The following is a 14031-nucleotide window of genomic DNA, read 5'->3' on the forward strand; positions in this document are numbered from 1 at the left end:
GATGGACCCAGAGGTTAAGAGCACTGGCTACTCTTCCAGAGGTCCTGAGTTCAACTCCCAGCGGTTGCTCACAACCATCTAATGAGATCTGGTGCCCTCTTCTAGCGTGCAGGCATACATGCAGGCAGAATACTATATACATAACAAATAAATCTTAAAAAAAAAAAAAACAAGTGATCAGTACTCTAGCCTCTGCCACAATACCACACCAATAACCCATTACCCACTATTTCCACAACACCATAACAGGTACTTTAGTAGACCCTGAATAAGTTCTTGCTTGTTTTTAATGTGCATTCAAGACCTATCTTCTTCAAATGCACTAACTCTCCCCTTTATGATTTACTACTTTTGGAATAATGTTCCCAAATCCTTAGCATGGTCTTCAAGACCCCATGCTGCCTCCTGCTTCTTTCTGGCTGCATCTTTGCAGAACTCACTGGGTTCCGCAGGCACAGCCTGCCTACCGCTGAACAAGTGCCCCTCTCAGCCTGTGCATTTGCTACAGCAAAGGCCAGACACTTCCCGGCCCTTCTCTAACCCCAGTGTCTTTGTCTGTCTCCCCTAGTCATCCTTCACATTTTAGCTAAGCACAGGAGGGAGCTGCCCTGACCCTCAGAGGGGGTAATGCCCCTCGTGGCTGAGTTACACGTACTGTTTGCATCTGGGGAGCACAGGCCCTGCTGACCATATACAAAAGCTCATGGACACCTCCATAACTCAGGCCAGTCACTTTCATAAGTTCCAGTGGGGAGAGATCTAAAAAGTCCTAAAAAGAAAAAAAGGTACAAATAAATATTTAGCATACATGTGTAGCTAAGACATAGGAATTAAAAAGTAGTTTTCATCATGTGCTCTTTTAATTTAAAAGATAAGCAAATATAAGGAAACTTTCAGTTATCACTGCTCATCTCGAAACAGAAGTGAAATTATTGCAGAGAGAAGATACGTGCCTATTTTAGATTCTGTCATTGAGCTTCTAGGCCTTAACTCGGAGATGTAAGGCAGTCTTATTACACAGACCAGCTATTACACCATTATACACTATTACACTATTATATACCATTACACAGTCCAGCTGGCGTGTCTCAGAAGATACATCAAGCGACATCATGAACAGCAACACCCAGTCCAAGTTTATGTCAGCACTGTGCTTGAGTTTGGGTTCAATATATGCCCAGAAAGAATCAGGTTAAAAAGTGATTGTCTTCTAGGCTAAAAGTTAACTCAGAAGCTGGGCAGTGGTAGCACACGCCTTTAATCCCAACACTCAGGAGGCAGAGGCAGGACAGACTCCAAAGCTACAGAGAAAACCTGTCAAAAAAAAAAAAAAAAAAAAAAAAAAAAAAAAAAGGTAACTCAGAGAAAAGTATCAACTGAGAGAATGGGGATGTGGGGATGTTTAATGTTTAATTCAGAATACAGAATAAAATGTTTAACTCATGCTTTTTAAACCATTTAAAATATAAACATGATTATTAAATGTATTAACAGAATAAACAAAGATATCCCTGAAATAAACAATCCACAAACATTATACATTATGAAAATATGTTTATTAAAGACAAAAATCCAGGCCGGGTGGTGGTGGTGCACGCCTTTAATCCCAGCACTCGGGAGGCAGAGGCAGGCAGATCTCTGTGAGTTTGAGGCCAGCCTGGTCTAAGAGAGCTAGTTCCAGGACAGGAACCAAAAGCTACAGAGAAACCCTGTCTCGAAAATAAAAAAATAAAAAATAAAAAAAATAAAGACAAAAATCCGAAAATAAAACTCTGACCCTAATCTGCCCTCCTAAGAGGGACTTTCTTCATTACTGTTCTTAAAGATGTAGCATCTGAAAAAGAAAAGAAGAAGAAAAAAGCAACTTCTGTTGTATATTTTTATCCTAAAAATTTACTGCTGGACTGGGGTATAACTCAGTTGCAGAACATTTAAACCTGGGGTTCAAGGTCCAACATTAGTAAATCATAATAATAACCCTAATTATTAATGTCTCTCCTAAGAGAAATCATCCTCGCTGTAATATCACTTAAGTCATATCTCTCAGGTAATAATAAAAAAATTGTAAGTGGATTAAACTTCTCAGGAACCCCAAATAAATGGCACAGGCATACTTCCTTATGCTATGATCATCCTCATCTTAAAATAAAAAAATATCATATTTCAGTAAATAAAATTCCACTAGAAATGCAACCTAAATCACTTATAAGAAGCAGTATTGGGCTGGAGAGATGGCTCAGAGGTTAAGAGCACTGACTGCTCTTCCAGAGGTCCTGAGTTCAATTCCCAGCAACTACATGGTGGCTCACAGCCATCTAAAATGAGATCTGGTACCCTCTTCTGGCCTGCAAGCATACATGGAAGAAATGTTGTATACATGATAAATAAATCTTTAAAAAAAAAAAGCAGCATTATTTTGCTTACTTTTATACATCTAAGCTTTGTTTTTTTAAAAATTATTTATTTATTATGTATACAATGTTCTGTCTGTATGCCTGTAGGCCAGAAGAGGGCGCCAGACCTCATTACAGATGGTTATGAGCCACCATGTGGTTGCTGGGAATTGAACTCAGGACCTTTGGAAGAGCAGGCAATGCTCTTAACCACTGAGCCATCTCTCCAGTCCCTGTACATCTAAGTTTTTACTTTTATTTTTGTCTAGGCATGTGGAGGCAAGAAGTCAACATTGGATGTCTCCTTTAGTCTCTCTTTAAGAACAGACCTCTGGGACAGATGTGGAGGTTACAATGTGGCTAGCTTGGCTACCTGGCAAGCCCCAGGGATCCTCTTGTCTCTGCCTCCCTGGAGCCAGTTGAGATGTGCCAGGCCCGGCTTGTTGTGACAGTGTTGGGCATCCAGGCTCAGGTCCTCACATTTACACGGCAAGGGCTTTACTGACTCTGCCACATTCCCAGCCCCTACAACCCTAAATCTTCATAACCCAAGTCTAACAGTAAAGGTTATCTTAAAATTAATTTGCATATAACATGAATCTAAAAACACATAAAATTTTTACCTGACAATTAACAATCTGATGTCTGCTCAAACGGTCACACAGCTCTTGTGAGAAACCCACTCGTCTTAGTTTCTTGCTGCTCATATTTCTAGATCTCCCGAAGAATCTTGAAAAACATCAGAAAGTAATAAAAATGATAGTGGACAGAGTAAATTGCTAATAAAAGTAGAAGAGACACTTGCTTATTGAGCATGTCTACAGAGAAAGAAGGCAACCTCAGAAAACAGATTCCATACAATTCTTGGATATTACATGACTTCAACAGCACTTCATATTTACATTGTAGACTAGATTGCTTCTTGTTGCTGGGATGAAATGCTGACCAAAAGCAACTTGGGAAGAAAGGGTTTATTTGGCTTACAAATTACATTCTATTGTCAAGGGAAGCCAAGGCAGGAACTCCAGGCAAGAGCCTGAAGCAGAAACAGAAGCGGAGACCACAGAGCAATGCTGCTTCCCGGCTTGCTTCCCCTGCTCACTCACTAGGCATCCTAGGTCAGGAGTAGAACCACTCACAAGTACCCTACTTCTGAGCCCCCCTCCATCAATTAACAATAAAGAAAATGTCCCCTCAGATAATGCCCACAGGCCCATCTGGGGGAGGCAACTCCTCAAGTGGGGCTCCCTCTTCTCAGGAGTCAAGCTGACTACCACGACTAGCCATCACTTACAACAATATTAAGATATTGAGCATTATTTACAAATTTCATTTGGTTATGTACTCTTCAAGATGCATTTCCAAATAGCAACTCTACACTCAACTGTAATAATAACTAGACTTCTACTATATACCAGCCATGCTCCAAACTTTATATTTAATATTCTCAACAGATTATAATTAAAGTTATTTTTTAGCTTATGAGAAAGCTACTCTGCAAACGTCACATATTCCGCTGTTATCAAAAGAAAAAAAATAAACAGCAGATTTAGAATTCCATCCAGGCAGTTTGACACTGAGACCTATTCTCTGAACCAGAACCATTTTAGGGGAACACAAATCTTATTTACCCTTGCGTTTTCTAAGAGTCAGAACAAATCTCAATCAAATGAGACTTTACTAGTATAAGTGTTAGCAATAAACATATTCATTATTGTACTAGCTGCTTACTGTCCCATATAGAATTAAATTCTGTTCTTCTTGTACCTTGCTAAATGAGACTCATGCAATATTAGTCTTTGGGCAGTTAGAACTGTTGTAATTTCTGTCATAATGCATGCAAAGAAATGGCTATGTATCTCACTGATATGGCAAAATATCTTCCAGAAATAAAGGAATAGGAACTCATTATTCCATGAAGCAATAACAATCAAACTATACATCAAAGAACAAATCTATAAACAAGAATTAAGGTATCTGCTACCACACCACTTAGTCCAATTCTGTTTAACACTGAAATTATCTGAATTACATGAAGCCCCTGCTCTTTCTCTCCCTCCATCCCCCATCTCCTACTTTCCTCTCTCTCCACAAAAACAAAACACATTCTTTATTTCTCTCAAGGGGAATTTGTTAGGGCTGACTTGTTTCTTTAGGAGAAAAGAGAGCGCTTACCTGCTATTCCGTTGCCTACTGCATTTCAGATAAGGTAGTGCTAGGCAATACCATCACTTAGTGAGTAAGTACAAGCCAACAAACAACAAAAACAAGAACCACTTATAACCCAAAATTACAAAGACCTTAGCAATAACCATTCTATTTAATAGTACCACTCCCATCACTTGGCCACACTGCTGCTTATGGCTTCGAGTTATTATCTACTCTACCAAATATAATATCAATTCTCTAATTATAATATTCTCCATTTGTTTGTTTCTTTCACTCTGCTCAAGGGTGTAAAACTCATTTCCTCTGTTGTTCATACTTACAACTGAAAGATGGCGAGATATACACTCAAATAACTACAACTATGCAACAAGTATAGTTGTAGCTGCTGAAGAAACAGACGGGGAGAAGTCTCAAAATGGCCTAAAATAAAAAAAAAATAGGATGAACGTCACAATCCTACAAGTAGCTTCCTTAAGTCGGTCTCATTGCTTAAAATGTTTTGTGGGACTATCAGACCATATGACCACTTCCAAACTTTTAGGATCACATAAAAAAAAAAAAAACAACTTGAAAAGGGGGGGTCCCCTATTTAGCTCTCCCTCAAATATCAGATTTCGCAGAGCACTGTCTTGCTCGTGTGTAAAATAAGGGCAGTTCCAGTTTCTACTGGAGAGCTGCTGCATTAATGCTCAACATAGGCCAGCATCACCGACAAACATGGGATTCTTCCAGCGTGACCGTCCACAAGGTTAGGTTAAGTTGGGTTATGTTAGGTTCCTCAAGCACATATCTTCCATTTCCACAGGCAAAGCCTTCGATAATCAGTCTCTTCCTTTCCACGACTACTACCACGCTTAGCACATATATCTTCCTTAATCTAATCTATACGATTTTATAGCTTATGTCTTTCTTTCTTTCTTTCTGCGCGCGTGTGTCTGTCTGTCTTTCTGTCTGTCTGTATGTATGTGAGACAGAGGAGATGGCAACACAGACTCGACTCAATAAAAACAGCTGTTTTGGGGGATTTGGGGGATTAATTTATGTATTGGGCCCTTAATACGCGACATACACTAATTTTAAATGCTTCGGGTGTTTTTACTTCATCTTACACATAAAACTAGTCTGAGGCACTAAGCTGAGAAACGCGCAAACTAGCCAAGGATGGAGCACGAGTTCTAATCCAGAGCTCAGACTCCAGATTCCTCGCTCTTCAACTACGTGTGACAGTCCCTAAACTTGCCCAGAGCCCTAACTACTCCGAAGAGGAGAGAGAGGCATCAAGAAGTAGAAATCCTCCTGCAGAACGCCCTAATAAAGCAGGGTAGCTTCCAAGCATCACCCACCCCAAAGAAAGTCTTGAAGCCCCTGGACCCAATTTGGGGTTCCACGGACGAGCCCCACGGGAAGTAGAGGGTGTGACCGGCACCCAGGACTCTCCGCCACCCCGGTATCAACATCCACAGGACCGGAGAGAAGGTAAGAGATAAGCACACCCACTTGCCCACAACTGCCCCCCTCAGAAAACTCCAGTACCAGGTCAGCAGCATCGAACTTTCAAACTTTCCCCCACCCTCACACAATTACCCGCGAAAAGCGCCCACAGCAACAACTGGAGAGCTGGTTGGTCGGTACTCTGGAAACTCACCCAATCAGAAGCAGGCAAAAGTTCGGGTTGGTCCCGCTGCATTCTGGGAATTGTAGTTCCAACTCGTAGCTGAGGGTCAAACTCGAGGGGAAGAACCTGTCAAGGCGAGTGTGAAGCAAGAAAAACCTTGCCTGGAAATTCTTTTCCCTAGTGAATCGCGTTTTTAAGTTACTTCCTGGGCCAGAGAAGCGTCTTTTGGGGGTTGAGGAGTTAGAGAAAGTATGGGCTATCTGCCTATTCCAGTTTTGGAAAGAGAGCTTAGTGTTTGTTTTACTTTGCACTTTCACCAAACTTGAATTGTGAAAATGAAGCTAACTAAAGGGTCTCAAATTAAAATATGTGTTGAAAAAAACAAGAGTGAAGTTGAAAATGAAATAAAGGAAATCAAGTAGGTTTAATTATAAAGCAGCTGCGGTAAGACAAATAAAATTAAGAACTGGCTTGATTACTGAATTTGTGCAAAAGTCTTTGCTCACTCCTTGCTTTCGGTTGCGCAATTCCTCTGTGTCGACCTCGGTCCTCAGATTTACATATAGTTATGTATTGTAATATATATATATAAGTATATATTTATGTATGAATGGATATATATATTCCAAGTAGAATAATGATGCAGGAGGACCCAGGACTTCTGTGGACATCCCCAGCATCTGTCACTGGTTGGCACTGAGACGGTGGCGGGAGTGGAGCTGTGGAACACAGACAGCTTTTTCTGACGTCAACTCCCCCGAAAAGCGTAACTGTAAAGAAGATCAACCAAAATTGGAGAGGGTCCTCCAGCCCAGTAACTCGTGATTTTTAAATCTTCCGTAGCTTCACCCTAGCGATCGGGTGTCACGTACTCAAATAAATCTGGTACTTGATTTGCATCTTCCTTCTTCTAAGCCAATAAGAGTGCCGTTCTTATTCGTCATCCCAACCCCTTTCCACCACTCTTCGCAATGGGATCTGTCACCTGACTGGACTCAAACATGGCTGCCCTGAAAGCTAAAATGCATTTGACTCCCGGAGCAGGTGAGTGTAAAGCGCAGGGAAGACGGCAAGGGTGCTGTCTCCGACCCCGCTAGGGGGAGCATCCCTGTCCCCCAGCCTTCCGGCTCTCCCGTTCAGTCCCAGATTGATCTCCTGATCTTCAAATCCTCTGCCTTAACAGAAGGCTGAAACCAAAGGAGTTTAGTGTCATCCTAACCGAGACACCCACCTCGAGATTTGTAATCCTATTAGCAAAATGTTCAGGAGCGAATGCGGAAGTAAATTTATGTGTCTGCGCCCCAGGGTAACACAAATATTAAGATTATTAGATATGGGATCTGCGTTAGGAGATGGGATCCACCCCTTAGAGAAAGAGGCGATTCTCGAAAGAAGATAGTAACAGGTCAAATTAAACCTAAAACAATAATTAGAAAAGTAAGTTCTGTCTTTTCTTTTCGGGCTGATAGCTGGTGGTTTATCTAAACAGTTTCGTTTCTTCTCATCTGGTCTGTTGTTTCTAGGAGGTACTCCTCGAATGAGAAAATTGAGAATGTATTCGGCGTAACACCTCCCTTTCTATCTCCCTGCACTCTGTGCTGGGAAAATGAGTTACCCGTTTGGAAAAGAGGAAACCGCTACCGAGGAGCAACTTTTTGAATTTTTCTGTGAGTGCCTGCGGAGGGGCGACTGGGAGTTGGCACAAGCATGTGTACCTCAGCTACACAAGGGACAAGGGGATATCCCCAAAAAGGTGGAAGACATCCTGCAGGCGCTGGTGCAGTGTCCCGTTCTGCTAAGGTAAGCGATCTCCCTCTTTTCCAGAATCTTAGAGAGGAAGACACGTGGTTTAATATTTGGACTCTGGTCTTAATGCCCCCAATCAACTACTTTCTTTAAAGTTAGCAGAAATAGAGCACATTTCAATATTCTGATGCTTTATCTGTTTAATGTATTTTACATTTAATATATTCCACTGGCCCTGGGTTACCCTCTGGAGCTGAGTTTAAGCCTGGCTACCAAAAGGTTCCTGAAATTGTTCCTTGTTTATTATCGATAAAAGATGGTGTAACTGCATCTTGTCACCAAAAGACCAACCTACCCTCTCCTCTTGTTCGTGAGATTAGTGGTGGTGTTGCTTTAACAAAGGACTGATTGTGCGTTAACTTAAAACTTCGCATTTTGAAATAATCGTAGATCCACAAAAAGTTGAAAAATAATAGAGTCCAGGGTCCCCCTTTTACCAGCTCCCCGGTTGTGACAGCTAATCCAGCTGTCGTAAGACATCAAAACCAGGAAACTGACCTTAGTGCAGGAGCTACAGTAAAGATCTTACTTGATTTTCACCATTTTTGACTCTATATTTGCTTTTTACTTGTAATTCTATGAGGTTTTACCCATGTGAGGGTTGACTTAACCCCACTGTAATGAAGATAAAGATGCCCTGCTTCACTGCGCATGGATTCTCTCGCCCTTCCTATTATACTGTATATTTACACTGTGACCCCTTCTTGCCTCTTGGTAACCGAGGTTCTTCATCCTAGATCTTTCCATTCCTAGCAGTGCTATGAACTAGTATCATGTACTATTTTGTTCTATCTCTTTAACTGTCCTGTTGTAAGCCTGTGGAATTATTGGATTAGCACATAAAGACCAGAGAAACAAATCACTTTTATGGTGTTTTTTTCCCCCCTTAAATTTGGGTTCTAGGTTGGTACTGCCCAATCTACTGACTTCAAAGTGAGGCTTATGAACTCCTATAACTATATAGTTAAAAATGAATTTCTATGTATTCCCTTTATTCTTTTGTCTTTGATTCACTTTTGGTATTCAAAAGTACACTTAGGGGCTGGGTATGGTAGTTTAACACATGTGTCTCAACTGAGGCAGGAGGATTGCTATAAGTTCAAAATCAACCTAAATGGTACAGTATGAAACCCTGTCTCAGGGCAGGCGGTGGTGGCGCACACCTTTAATCCCAGCACCCGGGAGGCAGAGGCAGGCGGATCTCTGGGAGTTCGAGGCCAGCCTGGTCTACAAGAGCTAGTTCCGGGACGGGCACCAAAGCTACAGAGAAACCCTGTCTCGAAAAACCAAAAAAAAAGAAATAAAAAAGAAACCCTGTCTCAAAACAGTGAGTGACAGAGTGTGTGTCTATGTCTATGTATGTGTGTTTGTCTGTATACATACTTATACATAGACATATATACATATATTTCAAATGAACGGTGACTTTCTCTGGGAGTATTTCTAAAAATAAAACTAAGCCAGGTATGGTGAGGCTGTTTCTGTAGCTCCAGACACTCTGGAGCCCAGGAGTTCAAGCCTAGCAGTACTGCAGCTGGGAAGATACAATACAATTAGATAATGTAGCCGGGCGGTGGTGGCGCACGCCTGACAGGCACCAAAAACTACAGAGAAACCCTGTCTCGGGAAAAAAAAAAATTAGATAAGGTAGTACAGGTGTCAGTGGGAGCTGAAAGTTACGTGGTTCTGTTTGGTTCAACTGTTACTCGCAATTGAGAATTTCTCATTAGGACTTGCTTGTTTAAATTTAAAGTGAACTGCACTGAAAACTGATATATAAAGCTCGAATCACAAAAGAGAAAGGGTCAGTTGAAACTCCTGTTTTGCTAAATCTTTCTTTTCTTTTTCAGATGCGGACCAGATATCAACCCTCAAAGATTAGCCTGGCTCTGGCTTCTCATACTGGAAAAATGGGTGACCCAAGAAAAAGTACGTGGGCTTACATTTAATTTATTTTCCCTGAGACCAGGACTGAGAAGAACTTAGAAGTTAGGAGATTTTCCATCCATCAGCTACTTCCCTTTTTTTGTGGTTGGTTGCAGTCTTTCTCAGGGTTGACTGTGGAAATGATTTGCTTGTTAATTTACCCTGGTCCTTAACATATAATATCATTAGGAGTGATACTAGTTTGTTAAATATCTCTAGAAGTCTTGCTCTTGAAGAGAACTTTGTAGAGTTCAGTGACTATGCCAAGACTGGTGGGGTGTGGTGGTAAAGGCTGTAATCCCAGCTACTCAAGAAGCTGACACGTGAAGATTGTTTGAGTCCAGGAGTTCAGTGCTGGCCTAGGCAACATAATGAGACTCTGTCTCACATGCACGCGCGCACACACACACACACACACACACACAAAATACACACACACACACAAAATACACACACACACACAAAGCACACACACACACACAGAATCTTTGACTCAAGAGAAGTGACTCCAGCAAAGCCAGAGATCTGACCACCTCAACCCTCGTTCATTTTCCACATCAACATTAGATTAGCCTACGTGGGCTTCAAAGTAAAAAAATTCACTTTTAAAAATATACATCATTTTTTTCTTACATTTATTGCTTTCACTCATCAGAATTAATTTTTTGTTTAGTTCCAATTTTTGCATTTTTGTCCTTCCCATAACTGTGCCAAAAAAAAAAAATACTGGCCTAAAGGTATCTTTTTTTTTTTTTTTTTTTTTTTTTTTGTTACTGTGTTTCAAGACAGGATTTCTCTGTATAGCTTTGTAGTCCAGGCTGACCTCGATCACCCAAAGATCCACCTACCTCTGTCTCCCTAGTGCTGGGATCAAAGGTGTGTGCCAGCACCACCAGACTTAAATGTATCTTTTAGGCAGACTTAGAGGGTTGTCTAGCAAAGAGAACTTGTAGAAAGACTAGCAGAAAGATCAAGTAAAAGAAGCAAAATTGTAAAATAATGAAACCGAGGAAAAATAAGAGTCAGCACTAAAAAGAGAAAAAGACAACAAAAATGAGGTAAAGTAGAAAAGAAAGAAAGAAGATTCGCTAGCATCTCGGAAGGGAGGGGGACAGAGGGGCTTTGTTACTGAGTAAGGATCTCCCTATTACAAACACCAAGTCTATTGAACTAACTGACCTTTCCCCTTGAGGAGAAGAGGTCTGCTTGCTGACTTGTGACCTCATTGACTGCTTCTCCTCTGGAGAGTTGCTTAACAACGTCAGGTGGTGGATTTCACTTCCCCGGCTCCTCAGCCTAGATGGGGAATTGCTCTTGTTTTGGCCAATACCAAACTTCATGTAGTCCTTAAAGCTCCGGTGATCCACTGCGTCAAACGGTTGTAGTTTTGTTGTTTGGAGAACTATAATCTGTTTTTTAAGGACCAGGACTTCAGGTGCACTTTGGAGTGCTACAGAGCCGGTTCTGCCTTGGTGCTCGGAAACACAGCTGTTTACTGCTGCGGCTCCCGCTGCCTGCCAAGAGCTGCCGTTTCATTACGAGGCGAAGCAGTGGTGCTCTGTTTCTATCCTTCGTTCACTTTTATCTTCTGTCTGTTTATCTTGCAGTGGTTTAGGCCTACATGTGTAAACATGTGTCTAAAGGGTTAGCTACAGAGACGTTTGCTGATAAGCGGCTACTCGCAGAAGAAAGCTCGCAATAACCCTCATGTCCATAATGCACAGGCCTGGCTGATAAATGGAAGCGTATCCCTATGCAGTGCACGATGCCACTATTCAAAATTATGTGGCCTGTGAGTCTTCAGTGTCATTTCAGTGGTGCACGCCTTTAACCCAGCACTTGGGAGGCAGAGGCAGGTGGATCTCTGTGAGTTCGAGGTCAGCCTGGTCTAAAAAGTGAGTTCCAGGACTTCCAGAGCTGTTATACAGAGAAACACTGTAAAAAAAAAAAAAAAAAATTAAATGCTACAGGTTTCCTTTAATTTGGAAGTGAAATACAACACCCTGTGCCAGGCATGCATACCTTTGGTTTTTTTTTTTTCTTCAACAACTGGTATACAAAGGATAGTGACTACCAAAAGCATGGTTGGGTTGAAAGGATTATGAGGGTGTGCCCTCCAAGAGTTTCCTGTAGCTGTTTTACACACAGCGATAAAAATTATTGGTGAAAAACTTGAGTGAATTTTCAAAAAGAGTCAGGCATGGTATCTGTCTCATCCCAGCAGGAGGGAAGCAGGGGCAAGGGGACCCTGAGTGCAGGACCGGCCTCGGCTACATAGCAAGACCGTGTCTCAGAACAGACAAGGAGAAAAGGAAAGAGCGCTTGAAATGAACAAGCTTGGAGTTTGAGGTTAATCAGTGTAAGCTTTAGCTCTGTGTGTGTGTGCACACACGTATGCACATTTGTATGGATGTGTGCTAGGCCGTTTAAAATCAACATCAATTAGGTGTCTTCCTGCCTTTCTCTTTGGTGTTTGAGTTTTTGGTGTTTTGGATGGTTTGTTTGTTTTTTTTCCAGACAAAGTTTCTCAATGAACATGACACTCATTAATTTGGCTATATTGTCTGGTCAGAAAGCTCCCAAGATCCTCTTATACTGGGATTATATGCATTCAACCCTAGATATTTGTTATTGTTATCTGGTTTTGTTGTTGATTGTGTTTTTATTATTGTTTTGTTTCTTTTTATGTATGTAGGTGTTTTGTCTGTATGTATGTCTGTATACCTTAACAACTGAGCTATTTCTCCAGTTCAGATTTTGGGTTTTTGTTTGTTATTTGTTTTATTTTGTTTTGTTTTGAGACAGGGTCTCACTGTGTAGCTCTGCCTGACTGGGAACTCACTATGTATACTATAGTGGCCTCATACTCACAGAGGCCTCCTGCCTCTGCCTCCCAAGCGCTGGGACTAAAGGCAGGGGCTGGGATTAATGGTATAGACCACTACTCCTAGCCCTTTTTTTTTTTTAATGTGGGTGTTAGGGATCTGAACTCAGGTCCTCATGCTTGTGGACAAGCACTTTTCTAACTGAGCAATCTTTCCAAGCCCCTGCATATTAATTTAAAGAATGTTCAAGTTTAGTCAACTTGATTTCCAAAGGAGAACATCTAAAACCATATCCAGAGGCACTGGAACGATGGCTCAGAGGTTAAGAGCACTGGCTGCTATTCCAGAGGACCCAGGTTCAATTCCCAGCACGGACATGGCACTTCACAATTGTCTGTAACTGCAGTCTCAGGGATTCTGATGTCCTCTGCTGCCCTCTGCAGGCAACAGACTTGCATATGGTGCACAGACATACCTAAATCATCCATATACAGTCAAATAAAAATAAATATTTTTTTAAATGCATCCAGGGGTGTAATGGTTAAAAGTACCTTATCTTAGAGAAATAGCAGAAATAAGAGTAACTAACGAGAAATTGTATTTGTCAAGCAAAGCATATGCCTGACCTCTATAATTGTGTATTCCTCTAGAAATTACTTTCTGCTGTTTTCCGGAGAAAACTTGAGTTTCTTTTTTTATCAGAAGACCTCCAAGGTGACATTCCAGAGAACATCCTCCAGGTAAGAAAGACTGAGGTTTATCTGCTGTCACTCAACAAGTTTAATTTTCAGGGCCATTGGGGAGACAGGTCTCTAAGATGTTGACTGTTCTTTGTTTTCAGAGAAAGCGATAGGCAGGCCCCTCCCAGGTGACTTTAGAATGAGTATAACTTACCTGACTTTGGAATTCTGGAAGCAGATTGCCCAGCAGAACTGATCGTAGCAGGCAATCAATTGTTCTTTAAATTTCACCTAGAAAAAACTCATTACTTGTGTTTAATTTAAGATATTTGAACTGTTGATGAGTAGACGATAGGAATTTGAAGGAAGAAATGAATATTTTATAGACTTGTCTTCTATAACAGATACACTTATCATTGTACCAACCTTCTAGAGGTAGAGTCCAACTAAATGTTCTCTTTGTCTAGGTAAGCATGATTGCATATGCCAATAATCAAGAATTTAAGGCCAGCCTGAGCTATATAGTAAAAACCTGTCTCAATTGCCATCCCCCAAAAAGTTAGCAATCAATAGATAGATAATATATAGATATAGTTATCCATATCTATAGATATCTA

At 41.1% G+C, this 14031-nt stretch overlaps 2 protein-coding genes across 15 annotated transcripts in view; one reads left to right on the top strand and one right to left on the bottom strand.

The window, feature by feature from the left end:
- Positions 1 to 14031, bottom strand: part of Rad51b (RAD51 paralog B) — a 599994-nt gene that overhangs the window by 526780 nt on the left and 59183 nt on the right. For 3 of the 12 annotated variants that reach the window (XM_050158437.1, XM_050158443.1, XM_050158442.1), the window contains exons 1-4: positions 6096 to 6113; positions 4883 to 4982; positions 3017 to 3122; positions 656 to 769 (exon numbers count right to left, since the gene is read on the bottom strand). The exons of 1 other annotated variant lie outside the window; for it this stretch is intronic. In XM_050158437.1, the coding sequence (XP_050014394.1) occupies positions 656 to 769; positions 3017 to 3100 (198 nt within the window). In that variant the 5' untranslated portion in view covers positions 3101 to 3122; positions 4883 to 4982; positions 6096 to 6113. Of the gene's footprint in view, positions 1 to 655; positions 770 to 3016; positions 3123 to 4882; positions 4983 to 5905; positions 5922 to 6095; positions 6127 to 6146; positions 6163 to 14031 lie in introns of those variants that run through there. 8 more of the 12 variants (XR_007594675.1, XM_050158448.1, XM_050158438.1 and 5 more) reach the window with 7 other exon arrangements.
- Positions 7064 to 14031, top strand: part of Zfyve26 (zinc finger FYVE-type containing 26) — a 61105-nt gene continuing 54137 nt past the window's right edge. For 2 of the 3 annotated variants that reach the window (XM_050158435.1, XM_050158436.1), the window contains exons 1-4: positions 7064 to 7221; positions 7701 to 7977; positions 9834 to 9912; positions 13385 to 13474. In XM_050158435.1, coding sequence (XP_050014392.1) covers positions 7784 to 7977; positions 9834 to 9912; positions 13385 to 13474 — 363 coding nt within the window. In that variant the 5' untranslated portion in view covers positions 7064 to 7221; positions 7701 to 7783. The remainder of the gene's footprint in view (positions 7222 to 7700; positions 7978 to 9833; positions 9913 to 13384; positions 13475 to 14031) is intronic. The other variant, XM_050158434.1, reaches the window with a different exon arrangement.

This window comes from Alexandromys fortis, unplaced genomic scaffold (assembly GCF_014885135.2).
Source record: "Alexandromys fortis isolate MF-2015 unplaced genomic scaffold, M_Fortis_MF-2015_v1.1 scaffold_99, whole genome shotgun sequence".
Classification (NCBI taxonomy): domain Eukaryota; kingdom Metazoa; phylum Chordata; class Mammalia; order Rodentia; family Cricetidae; genus Alexandromys; species Alexandromys fortis.